The sequence below is a fragment of the Tauraco erythrolophus genome, chromosome 8 (assembly GCF_009769465.1).
Source record: "Tauraco erythrolophus isolate bTauEry1 chromosome 8, bTauEry1.pri, whole genome shotgun sequence".
Taxonomy (NCBI): Eukaryota; Metazoa; Chordata; class Aves; order Musophagiformes; family Musophagidae; genus Tauraco; species Tauraco erythrolophus.
This window is the reverse complement of record NC_141472.1, coordinates 15,223,463-15,240,847: the sequence shown is the minus strand read 5'-3', so window position 1 is coordinate 15,240,847 and position 17,385 is coordinate 15,223,463. Positions and strand designations below refer to the sequence as shown.

At 41.6% G+C, this 17,385-nt stretch overlaps 1 protein-coding gene across 1 annotated transcript in view; it reads left to right on the top strand.

The window, feature by feature from the left end:
* Positions 1-1,905, top strand: part of ADAM23 (ADAM metallopeptidase domain 23) — a 74,957-nt gene extending 73,052 nt beyond the window's left edge. Inside the window, exon 25 of the mRNA XM_086615702.1 lies at positions 1,811-1,905. Within this exon, the coding sequence (XP_086471828.1) occupies positions 1,811-1,905 (95 nt within the window). The remainder of the gene's footprint in view (positions 1-1,810) is intronic.
* The last annotated feature ends 15,480 nt before the right edge of the window (positions 1,906-17,385 follow it).

The following is a 17,385-nucleotide window of genomic DNA, read 5'->3' as shown; positions in this document are numbered from 1 at the left end:
TTAGGTACTGCCTCATCTTAAATTATGGCTATGGTACTATCAGTTAATCATTGTAGTTCTTTTGTGGGAAGACAGCATTCTATAGCTAGAAAGAAATGAGGTTTAGAATTCTTCAAGGCTTCTAAAATTTATTACAGATAAATTACTTGCTGTGTTTTCAGTCTTTTGTTGTGTGCCAATCATTTGATAAAATCCAGAGTAAGCCAGAGATCTGAGTGAGATACACTAGCTCATTAGGCTGCTGTTGAAAGCAAGCCTTAATTGGGAATATAATGCCTGTGGAATGGCATTCATTTACCCTCTGCTGTACTCACTCCTGTTGATTTGAGCCAGGTGTGACTTTAAAGGTAAGTCCAAATAAGATATGTTCTTCCAAATTGTGAAGAATTGCCTTTTAATTATGTTGTCAGATGTGTGCACTGCTCATAGCTGTAAAGCTCACTATATTTCTTCTCAGTCTAAGTCTTTTATTAATATTCCTGAATACTCTTTGTGTAGGAATTGCAGGAAGCAATCTTTAAACCTTGGTTTTCTTTTAGCTAATCTGATCTCCAGAAGCATTGATATGGGAAACATGTAATGGATGCAGTGAAGTTAGGTCACTGCAGTAAATTTTAAAACTTAGTGTACATACTTATTGTAGTGCGTGGGACTGGGCAGAAGGTTTTGTGATACCGACCTAACAGCTTAAAACTTTCAGTTGTTGCAGCTGCTCTTGCTCTTTCCTTTGCTGATCTCTGGCTGCTCCTTTTTTCTTCCCTATGTTAGCTGTCTGGCAGTTTTCCAAACTCAGTTTCAGAACATTTTAAATAGGAAAATTTCAATTGCTGTATTGAACTGTTGGTTTGGGGAGACGAGGATAGGAGGTAAGAACTTCTTTTTGAAGGCTATTCCTAGGTTTGTAACTGTTCAAACAAAAAGTTTCAATATGCTGCAAAAGAACTGTTGGGTTGGTTTCATTCTGCCTTGAGCTCAGATGCAATTAGCTTTACATCAAAGACTGCTCAATAGGAAATTTTTGTACTGAGCAATTAAAATGTTACTCAAGCCTATTGTCGGTTTTCCTCCACCCCGTGTAAATAGAGCACTTAAGGGTCAATCATGAATGTCTCTTAGGTGTTGTCTCGCCCTCTTCAGGAAATCGCACAAACGTATTTTGAGCTGCTGCTTTTTGTTGCTCTGTTTTCCTGCTCCACCCTTCCCTACGTTGTTGTTAAGTAGCTTCTTGAGGATGATGAAGAGATGCTTTGATGTTTGGAAAGCTTAATGGGAATACAGCTTTATTTCAACTTTTGTTCCTTATTATATAATCCTTTGCTTTTGTCAAACATTTGTTTGTAAATTTAGCATTGATGTAACCATAGGGACCCTGGACTCTAATTAGTAAGTGCTGCTAAAAAAGTTAGGCTTTTTGATTATTATTTTTTTTTTCCTTCTCAATTGCTCTAGTCATAAAATATACCGCATTCGTACTTTTTCCTTTAAGTTAAGGAATTATTCACAAATATCTTAGTGTCCTCAGCTGACAGTTCATTCACTAGATAATGGAGTAAGTCACAATGGAATTTACTGTCTAATACTAGATTTTTTATCTATGGTAGAAGTCAACATAGCACAATGCAGAGACCAACAGCTTTGTTCATTCTTGCTGTTAAAGAAAATTAAGTTGGGCTTGCTGAAATTGTCTGCAGACATCACCTTGTGTGCTGTCTGTATTCCTTGAATTGTTTGACTACCCTTCAGTTGCTTCACTTAATGTGAATAAAGTGGTTGGTTCTTATGTCTGTCTTACCATAATCCTTTATCACAGGTCCTAGTGCCACCAATCTTATAATAGGCTCCATCGCTGGTGCCATCCTGGTAGCAGCTATTGTCCTTGGGGGGACAGGATGGGGCTTTAAGTAAGCAATGCCGCATGTCTTGTCTTCAGTGGCTATGGCATTTCTATTTCTTGCTCACATCACTAAATTTTGAGTTCCTGCTACAAGATTTCTAAGTTAACTAACTCCCCCCCTCACCCATAACAAACTGCTCTAAAGAATTACATGTGTACTGAACAAGAGGAGGAACAGGAGGATTTGAAACTGGCAGATGTCATCAGGGTGCAAAGTTGAAGAACTATAGAAGGTGGAATTTAACTTTCAGTAGTTCACCCCAACACTTAGGGAGCAAGGTCTTTTTTTCACCTCCAATTAGTAATAGCGTTGTTCTCAGAAGTTGGCTACAGTTGTTAAAAACCCTGAAGACACATCTTGAGGAGTGTTTATTTTGAACGCAGTAGTACTTTCAAACTGATAAACTTTTTTACAGTTAAAGACTTTATCTGTAAATGGTAAGTGTTGGCAGTAGCTGAGTAGTTTTCAGTAACAAATGTGTTGACAGTTGACTTAGAAGTACCGGAGCTACCTTTTGCTTGTGGTTACTGAGTTGGTTTTTTTCTTAATATCAATTCACAATTTTTTTTCAAAAGTCAGGTTTAGAGAGAACATTTTGAAATCTTGAGCTGTTTCCTGAAAGATGAAAACATTTCTCACTCAGTGTGTTGTTCAAGGTGTTTTATAACTTTTCAGAGTAACATACTAATCATTCTGCTTGTGACCATTAAAGCAAAGAGAGTCCTGTACAAAGGTATTAATTCTTGCCTTTTTTTGTAGTGTCAAGTCTACCTGCATGCATGGTCCATATTTGGTAAAAAGGGTCCAAATTTAAAATCGGTGTTTATAACCTTACAAATCCTGGAAGTGTTAAGCACAAGAACAAGTAATTTCTCATGGTATTCAAGTTGCAGTGTTTTTCAATAGCATGAATCAAGATTAAGCCATGATACAACAATAAGCCATAATTCCTCAATCAGGTTTTTATAATAATACAAAGAATATTTTTATGGCCTATATTCATATTCCATGTCTGAGATGAGAGGAAAAAAATATTCCCTAATTGATTAAGGCAATCAAAGTAGAATACAGTGATCAGGTCATATTTATCTGTTAATTCACTTTCAAAGGTCACCTGAAAATGTTTGTTTACTTCTGACTTAGACTGTTGTATTTTCATAGTGTGCAGTGGCCTTAATTACACATGCAAATACAAGCAAAACATTTCCACCTCTTTCAGCCCTGCTGAAAACAGACTTTGCCCTTTCTTCTGGACCAGGCAATTATTACTTCCTCTTGCACTGCCTGCCACTACTAGTGCATTCAGAAAGAACCAGCGCCTGCCACGTGTTTTTTTTTCTCTAAATGCATGTTCTGAGGGAAGCAATGCTCCCTGCGCTTCCCTGGACACTGGCAAGAGCTGCACAGCTGCCTGCATCAGCTGCGGGAGTCAGTGCTCCTCATTTGCTTTGGTAAGAAAAGATTAAATACAACACAGACCAAAACACCAGTCCTTGAGCGTGGGCGTATGACCATCATAAGCCTTTTTCGTTCCTGATGATAGACTTACCTTGAGCTGCTGTATCTTTTTTTTTTTTTAACAGTTTCTTCTCAGTTAAATAAATTAAATCCAGTTATTTGTACAATGACTACTCCTAGGTCAGCCTCCAGTACTTATAAATTTATACAGGGCAGCTCTAAAACACGTAGTTTTAATACAGTCCTATATCTTTTGCATTGTGCCTCATATGGCTGAGATTAGCTTTTTCCATATTTATAAACAGTAAAATAATTTAGTATTTATGCCTTTTTGATTTGTTATGTTGTTTCATCAAATCAATGTTCAAAGGCAGAAATTCAAATGAGGTGTGGGTTTTAGAATATGCAGTGACAGATATGGATTTTCATGTGGTGTTAACACAAGAAGGAATTGGGATTCTTTGCATTTGATGGATTGAAAGATTTCTTCTGTGTAAAGGCCTAATCTGGGAATAATGCTTTTTTACAGACTCTCTGTAATACTTGCATTAGTTAATGCTACAGAATATGTCCAAGTACATTTACATTTTTCCTACTGAATCCTACTAGATGCAGAGTTATAGGAGACATTTGTCTTTTAACCTAAATAAAGCATATAAACAATACATTAAAATCTCTATAAATTGCAGAACTGAGGGTGTTTTTTTCCCCCCTCACTTTACTGCAATTAGCTTTTTAAATAAATACAGCCAAATTTTCTGCGAGGGGCGTTTTAACATTTCTGTTAAAATTTTTGATTTATGGAGTACAACAATGCATGCATATTTAAAGCAATAACATTAGAAACACTGACATTGCAAATTTCCATAGGAATTAACCAAGCTAGAGTTTGTTGGAAAAAATAAATGTCAGATTATACCTTTGGACCAGTTTTCTGCTGTCAGAGCCATGTGTGTTACTTAGCAGTTCATATACTTTCCGGACACAGAGTACTTATCCCTAAATAATACATTTGCATTGCAGAAGGTGATTTGTTGAAAACGTAGTACGAGTCATTAAAATTTGTAAGCTGTCTTGTGCCGTAACAGCCTTCACTCTTTCACACCAGTGCTGCAGCACCTGCCAGCAGCCGTGTGAGCCGTCCGGCTGCTGACCGGGGACGCCTGCGCTCGAGAACTTGCGTGAGCACAGATCTTTAGAGAATCCCTCCCTGTCTGAAACAATACTGTATTTAGTTGATTGTTTATTTCTTCTTTGTGTTCCACATCTCTCAGACGGCTCTCACAAGTGTTCAACTTTGCATCCTGGTGCTATTAGTTTGCCCAAATGTAGAAGCTTGTTATCCCTATAAAGGATCTATATTGGAAACATCTCTAGAAGCTCTTACTCTCAAAAGAGCAAGATGCAAATGTTTATTCTGTAGCAGAACCTCAAATACACTGGCCTGGCCTAGCTCACAGCTTGAAGTGCATGTTTCTTCTGGGGGTCAGAGGGGACCTGAAAGGCTTTTCAGCTTGTATACAAGAGGGCCAGCACAGGTAGACCCTCTGATACTTTGCTTCAGATATATCTGGAGGGACAGATGATATTAAAGAGGATTTTAACTTTTCCTTTTTAAGCAAGTGATATGTTTAGTCTCTGCAAATATGAGAGAAGGTAGCTAATGCTTTACAAACTGGGAGCTGTGATTTCTGTTTCACAGGTTATCAGATGTTCATATGAACATACGGTACTGTGGTGTCAAGTCCATATCAAACGTAAGCTGCAACTAAGCAAACTTTGTTCATGAACTGAGGTGGTGGGGGGTGGGGGTTGGAGGGGCAGCATAAAAGAAGGCTTGATGCAAGTTTGGAGAAACAAAGTAAAATCAAAACAACCAACCAACTTCCAGTTTCAAGAATGAATTGTAGGTTAATTTTTCTAATCAAGTTAATCTGTGGACAGAATAGGAAAGAAAAAAGTTAACTGACAATTTTATGAGGCATAGAGCCTCATTACGCATTTCAGGTGGCTTAGGGTTAAAGGCTGTGGGTGGAAACCTTGTTAAGAAGTAGATTTTACATCAGTTGAGCCTTGCAGAGCACTTTTAAAGCCGTTGCTGTTTAGACTGCAGTAAGGGAGTCCTACATATTTCCACCTGAACTCTGCTGGATCATGTGTGGAAGTACAGCATTCATAGATTCATAGATTTCTAGGTTGGAAAAGACCTTAGAGATCATCGAGTCCAACCATCCCTAATCCCCATTAAACCATATCCTCAAGTAGATCATCCACCCTATTCTTAAACACATCCAGGGATGGGGACTCAACCACCTCCCTGGGCAGCCTATTCCAGTGGCTGACAACCCTTTCAGAGAAGAAATACTTCCTAACATCCAACCTGAATCTCCCCTGACTAAGCTTATGCCCATTTCCTCTTGTTCTGTCACCCATCACTAATGTAAAGAGCCCTTCCCCCACCTCCCCACCATCTTTTCTCAAGTATTTATAGGCCGTAATCAGGTCTCCCCTCAGCCTCCTCGTCTCCAGGCTAAACAGCCCCAACTCCCTCAGCCGCTCCTCATAAGTTTTATTTTCCAGCCCCTTGACCAGTTTAGTTGCCCTTCTTTGGACTCGCTCCAGGAGCTCAATATCCCTCTTAAAGCGAGGGGCCCAAAACTGGACACAATATTCCAGGTGCGGCCTCACCAGTGCCGAGTACAGGGGCAGGATCACTTCCCTGTTCCTGCTGGTGACACTATTCTTGATACATGCCAGTATCCCATTGGCCTTTTTGGCCACCTGGGCACACTGCTGGCCCATATCAAGCCGGTAGTCAACCAACACCCCCAGGTCCTTCTCCGCCAGGCAGCTCTCCAGCCACTCTTCCCCGAGCCTATAGCGATGCTTGGGGTTTTTATACCCCAAGTGAAGGACTCTGCACTTGGCCTTATTAAAGCTCATGCCATTGGCCTCAGCCCAACGATCCAGTCTGTTCAAATCCCTCTGAAGGGCCTCCCCACCCTTGAGCAGATCGACACAGCCTCCCAGCTTGGTGTCGTCCGCAAATTTACTGAGGGTACATTCAATCCCCTCATCCAGGTCATTGATAAAGATGTTAAACAGAACTGGACCCAGCACTGAGCCCTGGGGAACCCCACTGGTGACCGGCCTCCAGGTGGATTTAGCCCCATTTACCACCACTCTTTGGGCCCGGCCATCCAGCCAGTTTTTAACCCAAAGGAGGGTGTGCCTATCCAGGCCATTAGTTATCAGTTTCTCAACCAGAACACTATGAGAAACTGTATCAAAGGCTTTACTGAGGTCTAGGAAAACTACATCCACAGCCCTTCCCTCGTCAACCAGGCGGGTCACCCTGTCATAGAAGGTGATCAGGTTTGATTGGCAAGACCTGCCTTTCATAAACCCATGTTGACTGGGCCTGATCACCCGGTTAACCTGTATGTGCTCATTAATAGCACTCAAGATAACCTGTTCCATGACTTTGCCCGTCACCGAGGTCAATTCATGTGAAACTTGAAGTTCATTTCGATGTAGCAAGTCTGCAAGATTTCAAACCACAGTGTTTAATATGCTACTGGTAGAGGAAGGACATTCCTACCATTAAAGCTTCCATGCCTTGGCTGCAGGCGCCGTCTCACTCTTGTGGAATGACAATGGTGACTCGGTGAGGAAAGGAGGTTTCAGTCCCCTCACCAGCAATTCCGTAAAGCATGTGTCATGGACCTAAACATAGTCATCGCTTCACAAACATCAGCATTAGAATCAAACATGAGATACTTTCTCACTTTTGTCCAAACTACTAGAATAAATAGCAGGCCAAAGTCTTATTTTAAGCTGCTAATTTTAGTCCTTCATTTTGTTAATTTGAATCAGTTTTGTAGCAAAAGGTCATTTATTTAATCTTCTTCAGCCTTCCAGTACTTAAAGGGGGCCTACAAGAAAGCTGGAGAGGGACTTTTTACAAGGGCATGTAGTGATAGGACAAGGGACAATGGATTTAAACTGAAAGCGGGGAGATTTAGATTAGATATAAGGAAGAAATTTTTTATATTGAGAGTGGCAAGGTACTGGAACTGATTGCCCAGAGAAGCTGTGGATGCCCCATCCCTGGAAGTGTTCAAGGCCAGGTTGGATGAGGCTTTGGGCAACCTGGTGTAGTGGAGGGTGTCCCTGCCCATGGCAGGGGGGTCGGAACTCGATGATCTTTGAGGTCCCTTCCAACCCAAACCATTCTATGATTCTATGATTTGGACCATGCTTTAGGAATGCCTATGAAAACATTAGCTATTTGAGGTGGTTAAAATACTGGTTTTGAATAAATCTTTAAATACTTCAGTAAAGCTTTGTATTTATGTGATCACAAAGGCACAGATTGCAAGTAATATACTGTGTAATCACGTTCCTAATTATTAGCAAAAAAAAAGTGCAGAGGATTGCAGCAAGGTATTTCTTACATATATCCACCTTTTTTGAAACCAGTTTTTCTTTCCTGAAGTATTTTTTATTTGTAGAGATGACCATGTTACAGAGGCAGTGATGTGCAGTAGCATGGTGTGCTTTTTTGATGATTTTTTTTGTTAGAAACACTTTTTCTGATTGGATTACAGACTGAAAGTCTGACCCTCATTTGAAGAGGCGTTAAACCATTAAATGCAAAAGAACTTAATGTTCTAAGATCTTAGACATAAAATAACAAAGAACTAGGGAACAGCATCATTCACCTCTGTGTCCTTCCACAGAGAACTCCTCTGCTCCCTGCCTTACTGTTTTACTGAAGCATAGTGAAAAGAACCTTGTACTACTATAGTATGTAGTTATAAAGAGGTGCAAACATCCAGGACATGATACTCACCTAGTTGCCTTTCTTTTTCTTGTTATTTTCTTGGGGAAGAAAAGATCCTTGTTCTATTTGCCGATTTAAGTAAGACTACTGTCTACATTTTAGTACAAAAATGGTTGGTAGTTCGGGATGAAGTTGTTAAAGCAGGTCGGGGAATCAGAATAGAATTCTGATTCCTGCAGGATAGCACCTGCCTGCCTGCTCTGAAGCGCTATGATAGCGTCAGGGCGATGTGGCAGGCTCTTGTTCATGCTTTGCACGTGTACTGTGTTCCCTTGTTGACACTGTACCTGATGTGCCCTATTTCAGAGACTATTTCAGGCTCTTATATGTTCTTTTAGTTCTCCAGATGTTTCCCTCTTGTACAACACTTAGCAGAATATCCTAAGTGAAAAAAAGCAGTAGTTTTAGTTACTGTTTTGTTCCTTGTATCTGCTGAATAAAACTAGGCAATGAGTGAACACGTGGTTTGGACAGATGGCAGAATGCATGGCAAGGGCACAGCGGACTGCCTGTTGCCCCATAGCACGGGTGCTGGCTGAGCCGTAGTACCTCGGAATGGTCCTTACTGGCGTACTGTGCTGGTGGAGATCAGGTTACAAAGATTTGATAGGAAAAAAGTCAAGAGAGTTTTGTTACAGGAGTTGTGCTGGGAAGCTAGCACAGCATCTGTCCTCTCTACCTTGTTCTAGGACTTGCAAAGTCAATTTCGTTGTTAAACTCTGGTAACAGAAGGTACTTCAGTACATGTTTTAATGACTTGTCCTCTTCAAGCGAACTGGACGCTTTCCCTAGAGTAGGAGGACAAGTTACCTTATCTGGTTTTTATGTGCATTGATGGTTTGTTTTAAGGGCACTGACTAATTAGTTGCTCATCGGTAGTGTTTGATTTCAAGTATGCTAGACAGTGTTTGAGGGGTGGGGCAGAGGAGGAAGAGAAGCAGACGTCCTTTCCCCATTGAAACTGGCAGGTCAAGCAGATGCAAAGCAGGTTTTACCTCACATTCAACCGAGTTATATTATGTTCATACTTCTTATCATGCAGTTCTGCACGTTGGCCTGAAAAAATGATTTGCTCATCTCAAATTTACCTATAGTACAGAGTAGGATGGATTGAGAGATTGAAGTAATGTTGGCCTAATTCAGAAGGACTCTAGAAGTACTCCCAGAGGGGAAAGTGACTGAAAGGTTAATATAGTGATCTTTCAGAAACCAGCAATTCTTAAGCATTCACCTTACAAAAACGTAGGCACCGGTACCCAAGGAAACAAAACAAAACAAAGGATGCCCAAGAATTACCAGTCTCTGGAGGTCTTCTCAAAACAAGTTGCCTTTGCATGCATCCATTAGTCTCTTAAACCACCGGGCAAACCTTGCATATAGTATACATAGAAATATCATAGCAGTGCCAGTAGCTACAGGGCTGCAGAAAACAGAAAATCCCGGGGTCAATAAGTAGCTTTAGGGAATTTATGAATTTTGCATGTCGGTTTGGTGGCGGTAGCGGTGCATACGCCCAATGTTAAAACTAAATGCATGAGCCCCTTGCTTGATGCCCCACATAAAGCCAGATACTGGGGAGGTTGCACCCAACTTTTGTTGTGGCTTCCTAATGTCTTGCTGTTTGACATAGGATATCAGTGTCGCAGGAGACTGGATATCACTGACCAGCTTGCTATCCACTGCGAACATTAAATTCTACTCACAGTTTACAAAACTGTCCAGTCTCCTTCGAATGCAATGTCTTTGCTATATTTTGCACCTTACTAACGCTCACAGCAGTTACGGTCAATAGTGTGGTAAGAGCTCACAGAGGCACTCGCTTTTTCATCACACTGGAACACGTGAACTGCATCCTGGTATTCTGGTACAGCCAGAGATGGGCACTTGCTCTGAGAGCTCAAGCCTCCCTGTGCTTATGTATTTCCAAGTACTGGCACTTCTGATTCATTCCCTTTAGGTATGTGCATGCTTTCTTGGCCTAGTGGACGCACGTGTTACTGTGGGCTGAAAGTTTCTACAAATTCAGAGCGCCACTTGAAGTACTACATAAATAATTGAATTCTGTGTGTGCCAGCATGATCTCCAAACTGCATAAGGAAACCAATACTTGATACTATGCTACAGAAAGCGTGCAACCAAATTCCTTAAATTGTTACCCCTTGGAAAGGTTCCTTGTTAAACTGTCTCATTGTGAGCCTTTTACTTTACTATGACCTTGGCAATGGCTTTGTTCCTGTTAGATATAACTCATGTCTTGCATTTTTCTCTTTTCATCTCCTTTTGATGCAACCTGGAAGAAATGTCAAAAAAAGAAGATTCGATCCAAGTCAACAAGGCCCTATCTGAAGAAATGCAATTCAAAAAGCTTGCACTACTGGATTTTGGGTATGATGGCTTTGCTGTAGCTGCACAGGAACTAAATCAGTAAGGAAGAACATGAGAAACAGTAACTATAAACATAATTAGGATTTGCGATGGTAGAAGACTGTCCTTTTTGGAGATAAGTTCAAAATACTTCCTCCATTCACCTTTCTCTTGTTAACATTAACTGACAAGCGTTACAAGCAAACTGTTTCAAAATCAGGTGGTTTTTTTCTTTCCTCAAACAAAGGAGGAGACACACAGACCAAGTGCAATAAGAGAACTGTTCCAAAATAACAAAATAGAAGATTTTTTTCCCCAGCCTGCTGGCACTCTAACTTCACTTGAGTTCGCATGACTTTTTCTTCTCAGACTCCAGTGGCATGAGGAGCTAATTTTGAAAGGGTACCCTGCATGGCTCACATACAACCAAGCAAGCTAGCAAGCTGACCCAAGCAGAATCTGCAGCCCAATAAACGCAAACCACTGGGAAGCTGATACCAGGCTCTGATAGCTTTTCCAGCCACGCAGTGCATTCTGCCACTGGACTTCAGAGTTCCCTGCTCTGTGAGCTCGCTGTCCACCTTGTTTTGGTCTCCTGGGCCAGGAGCCTGTTGGGTATAGAAGCTATCGAGTGACAGATGTAATTCTTCCAAGAAGGAAAATGTGTAAATATGGAAATAAGATTTTGACATATCATTTTCACAGATTATATATAAATATATATATGAGAGAAAAGGATTTCCCTAAAAAAGGTTCTATTCTTTATGTAAATCTATTTTTGATGTTGGGTTTGGGTTTTTTTGCTCCCCTTTTTTTCTGTAGCATGTTGTACAGCAGATGTTCTGGGCTTGCTCAAAAAAGGCAGGTAATAGCATGCAGATGCAGGGAGTTCTGACACCAAACGGATGTGATCTAAAATTTGTATGCTTGAAACCAAAAACAATTAAAATGTATAAATGCATATCTATGTACTGACTATAAGTCTGGATTACTTTTTTTTGGCTGTTATACAGATTTTCCATAATATAATGTAAGATAAGCAACACCATCTCAAACTAACCACAGAAGTGCCAAGGTTTTTGGTATGATTTGTTTTTTTTTTTTTAAACTATAGCTACTTTTTTTCCTGTCTAGATCCTGTGAAATAAATAAGCCTTAAAATAGTCATAAAATGTTAAAAGCTTGGAACAAGTTATTCTTCTCCTACCTTCTGCCCACCCACCCAAACTAGCTTGCAAAGGTGACTGATGTTTCTGACTCACTCCCTGTATCTCTCTGATGCGTTACACTTTGAAAAGTGGGATGCAAAATCGGTACTATGGCCCCTGGTTACTGAGAGCTAGTTCCCATCACAAAGCATGCAAAATCCCATGTATCTCAGGGGGCTGGGAGTTGCAATCACTTTTAGATACGCCTCGTGTACAAACACGGATCTCTGCAGAGAAGTGCTGGGCAGCAGTGCTGTTGTTCCAGTAACGGAGCTGGCCTGGCTGCGCCTGACCTGGGAAAGGTATGAAGATGTCTAGCTTAGGCCTCTACAGTATGGAGCTGCACAGTCTGGCTCATCCTTCTCATCTTGATTTAAAACAGGTAATTCAGTTCGTGTAAATTCTGAAAATTTCATTGCTGCATCTGATAATCAGAATTAAAAACTTCTAATTTTGGATTTAATTTAAAAGTTGGATATTAGTAACACCAGAAGACCAGTTACACTGCTTATTCCGTCTTTGTTCAGTGGAAATCCACTTCCTGAGTGAGTGTTAAGAGCCAGAATATTAAGAAAATGCTGCAGATTTCCTGTGACTTACAAAATCTCCTTGCAATGATATTGCTTATTAAGATAATGTTCAATCCAAGAGTCTCACAAGAGAACTACAATGTGTCGTTTTGGTTGACAGTTATTATCCAGTGTTTTTAAACAGCTTTAACATAATCACATTAACACTACGTTATGAGTTAAAGGTGCTGCACACGGGTAGTCACCATTGGTAAATATCATAAATCTTGCTCTGAAAAATTCCTACCTGACTTAAAGCAGGATGAAGTTAGTGACGATACTTACATGGCAAACCAAAAATACTTGCAACTGTATTACTGTCTTCTAAAAGTCCTTTGCTTGGGAACATAATTCCCAGCTTTGTGAGAGTTCTGCTTCCAAAGCGAGTGTAACCCACAACAGAAACACCAGTGGTTACCAAAAATTAAAATAAGTGAAATCAACTGGATATACATAAACTACCTGTGTAATAAACCTTTGAGAAGCATTTCACAAACAACATCATTAGTGTGTGATGTGATGTTTTAAATCAGACCACAGTGGTCCCCAGCTACTATGTACATATGTTCAGTGCTGGAGTAATTTTTTTCCTTACACCAGCAGTTTCATAGGAATGGTGATTCCTCGACTGGATTTATGCTCCGCTTATCAGCCATTGGGTGCATGTGGAGGTGTGTGCAGAACACAGGTGACAACACAGCGCAGAGTAGGTACAGGCTCAAGTGTTTTCTATGGTGGACAATTAAGAAACTGGTTTGGGTAGGTGTTGGCTTGCTACACCCTGCCTTTGCTGTGCTTTGGAAAGTACATATCCATTTAGTATTAATTTGTTCATCACAAAGCATCATCAAAAGAGGACCTGGTCAGCACTGCGTCCATTTCGTCCACTATAAATTTGCTCCATTATTTATCTACTCATCTGGATAAGAAACCGTGGTAACTGTATAGCTCGTTCCAATTTGTTGCATGATCTCACTGAGCTGAGCTGATCCTCCTAAAAGAGGAGTCTGCTTGGCAAATTAACAGCTGTATAGGTGCATGTTAAAAGAAACAGATTACTTACGGCTGGAGTTTAACCAATTTTTCTTTACTATGCAAAGATGGGTATTACACAATTTAAGACAAGTGTCTGAGAAAATACCATAGAATACTTGAAGTTATGTTTTAGGCCTAATCAGTCATGTTTTGTATTCATTATTGCTTCCACTGTTACTCTTCCTTTAAAAAATTATTTGTAATTATTTTTTTAAGTGCACAACTTGATGTTATAAATCAGTTTTTGTTTGAAGTTAATACTCATTCATATCTTGTTGGCTGCTAATGAATGGAAATTCAATAGTCCTTGTTCTGCATCTTCGCAAGATGAGTATTAAAAACTTCATGAACATGAAATGGAGTAGCTTTTAGTTTTCAATCATTTTTTCCTTATTTATTCTCTCCATTTTATTTATGTGTTCGAGATATCACTGCCATTATAGTAGTGGAAATTCACTGGAGTTTTCTTTTACTGAAGATCTCCAAAACCACATCCCATCTCCCAGTGAGCTTCTGCCTGTGCGAGGACGTTGCACGCAGGCTCTGACATGCGTGGGCACAGCGCCCAGCACCGCGGTGCCCAGGGCTGGGCAGGCATGCAGCAGGAGGGTGGCTGGGCCCGCTTCAGTCCCATCTCTGCCTTCACCGAGTTGAACGAGACCAGAATGCACCAGTTTGCTGAGGGAAGCCTTTTGCAGTTCAAAACTCTGAAGGATATAATTACAAAAAGTCTAAAATGATGTAATTATTTAAAAACTATTTTGAAGGCCTCGTAATAACCAAATAACGTGGTCATCATTTCAGTGGATTACAGAATGAAACCCAGTTTCCCTTTTTGGTTTTTTGCCAGACTAACTAGTGAAGCCAGCCTGGGAAAACTAAACACATGCATGACACCGTTACCAAATAACTGCAGACATTTTCAGTTTTCTCCAGCTCCAGACTGGGAAACAAAATGCACTTTTGCCTTAATACCTGCCAAGGTTACATATGAAAGCATGTTTTTCATTTAAAACTAGAGACTGAGGAAACACTATCACGAACGGATCCACCATCACCCGCTTTTATTTCCTGTCATTTGAGTGTCGGAGGATTTATCTGTAAATATGGACATGCACCATTTTGGCTATAAATTACGGTATGCAGTCCTAAAATAGGAGTTAGGCCTTTTGCAGTGTATGAATAAACGAGCAATATATAGCTAGCTGTGTATCTACTTCTGATTTTGCAAGAAAAAAATATCTTAAAAACCGCTTTTGAAACCTTTCACAATGATGGCACAAAACACTGCTGGGAAAGTGATCTTCCTGGGCACTTTGATAGTAAGAAGAAAAAACAACACAACAGCAAGTCATGTTGTACGAACCCCAAGCCCCTTTTTGTTCCAAAGGCACTTACTGCAGATTCCTACCCACGAGAGCTGAACAATTAATTTACATGTGAATCATCCATCGGAAATACAATAGAGGCTGTTTCAGTGTCCTCGGAAAGCTTCAAGAAGAAAATAACTAGAAATTTTAGTAGTAGCGCTGCTCGAACCAGTACTATTGAAAGCTAAAGGTCACAAAACCAGCCTAAAGCTGCACACACATCGTGCAGGTCAGAGATTCACCACTCAGAACTCAAGCACAGCAGCACATCTTCGTATTTCCATAGGTTTGCTGAGTAAGTTATTTAGAGGGAGAATGTACGGCCTCTGGGTATGTACAAGGACCCCACATCAGAGGGGCACAGCCACAAACTGCTGAAGGCAGTGTAATTCAGAATGCTCCAATCTGTAGAAATCCAGTGATCGAGTGTCAGTCCATTGGTTCGTGTTAAAATTTTCTTTTAAAGGAGCTTGGTTTTGTCCTAAGCCAAAGAATTGGTTCCCTCTTTAGGATACACGCAGCTACATGACACTTAACTGTGGAGAGGCAGAAACCAGAACAAAGCTCCTGGTCCAAGTCCAGGTCCCAGACCTCATACGCACAACACTGCGCCACTTAGCAATATTTCTCTAACTCTGCATATTGTCATACGTTGACAGGTCTAGTGGAAGGTCGCCCTGCTCATTGCAAGGGGCTGGACTCGATGACCTTTAAGTGTCCCATCCAACCCAAACTATTCTATGATTTCCTCAGCCATCAGACCAAATAGTACGAGCTTTGACTTTGCTTTTGGGACTGTGAGGCAACAGGTTGCCATCTGCACTACCTGTGGCTTTGTCTGTTGCTTGAAGTGCTGCGGATGCAGGGAGAAGCGCAGGTTGCGAAAGCTGTGTTTTCCACGGAAGACCAAGGCATGAGCATGTGGCACACGGTGCATTAGACACTGGCAACATGCTGCCGTTCTGTAACATCAGTTTCCCCTCTCCTGCAGCAAGGACGTGTTCCCACACATGCACATGCGCTGCTCCTCCGCAGCCTAACCTGGACAGCGTCCAGCTAAATAATGACACAAGCAAACAGTACTTTTGACTGGTTTCCTGTTTCCAGCTAAGATGACGACAAGGTTTTTTTCTCCAGAATGACAAGCATCTAGCTACCTCAAACCTAGGCCTATTTACATAAGTAAATTAAATTTAATTAAGTAAGAGAAATGAAAAAATGGTAACTTTATGGCAGCTGTGCTAAACTTGCTTCCTTATCAATTGCAAGCAGCACTGAGCTGACAACTGATAGCTCCAAGTTATCCCATTTGATTCCTTTGAAAGTATTTGTGCATGTTCATGGTTATATGGAAACAAGAATCAATATCCTTCTGCGTGTTGCCCTCACATTAGATCCATGTTACAAATTTGGCAATTCGCTTTTGAACAGGATAAGCACTGACCATATTAATTGAGGACAGCTTCCCATAGATTAGGTCTTTGGGCTGTCAAGGTTGAGGTTTTAAACATCTACTATGTATCCACTCTTTAGAAGATACTTCAGTACGTGTATTACTTGGGATGCTATGGATTCACAGGACAGAGAAGTACTGGTAAGGAGCACCTGAAGGCTTTACTGTTCCCAGAAAGGAGCATTTAGTATTCCAGAAAACTGAACAGATCTGCCCCTAGTGTCTAATCTAGGCGACAGGGCACCTGGATGCCTTGTGGAGCTGCAGCACAACCACATAACCCACAGCACTGGTAACAGCAGAGGCCTTTTCTTACCCGAGAGAGAAACGACCCCCTCTTCCCCTCCCAGCTGCTTTGTGTGAGCACACACCTGGGGCAAAGTCCCCTGAGGTGCTCCCAGTCACCGCTGGAGACCAGCGACAAGCACTGCAAGGCAGCTGCTGGGTGCAGCCTTGTGCCAGACACCTTCCTTCACTGCTGACAAAGTGCCAGCGCCTCCCCTGAGGCAGGGAGGAGCGCAGCTCCCTGCTACTCTGCCAAAGCCCTCCCTGTCTCCAGACTGCCACAGAGGAGCTCAGACAGGAAACCTGTGGTGCTCCCTGGAACGACTGACGCTGTCATCCTGGCCTGCCGGTTCAGCTTGTTCCTTGGGGCTACTGAGCTACAGACCTGCTCAAGTGGAAGTCCCCTCACCAACGGGGTTACAGAAGAAAATGGCACCAGCAGCAGCAACCGATTTTCCTGTGACCCTGCAGCTCTGACTCATGGTGGACAATGTCCTAATGACCCTTGCTCAAAGGTGGTGGCTGAATGGCACCTTTTGCTGTCAAGCTGAACCAAGAGCCAGATCATGCTGCCACAGCACCCACCCCGCTTTCCACTGGTCAGCATGCAGAGCTGCATGGCAGTACCACTATGGACACGTCAAGCTCCAGCTGTCTGCAGTACTTGCATTTGGCAAGGCCTGAACACCAGCCTCAGTGCAGTTACACCAAACATGCTTCCACTCATCTCTTCGGCTTACATGCACAGAGATGCTTACTTTCCTAACAAGGACCTCCTCCCACAACACGATTTACGGCAGCCTCACTTGCTCCAGCACACACCAGTAACTACACAGTTACACGACTACACAGAACTGCCGTGGCAGTGCTCACGGTCATGGTAAGCAGCCTCAATCAGTGCT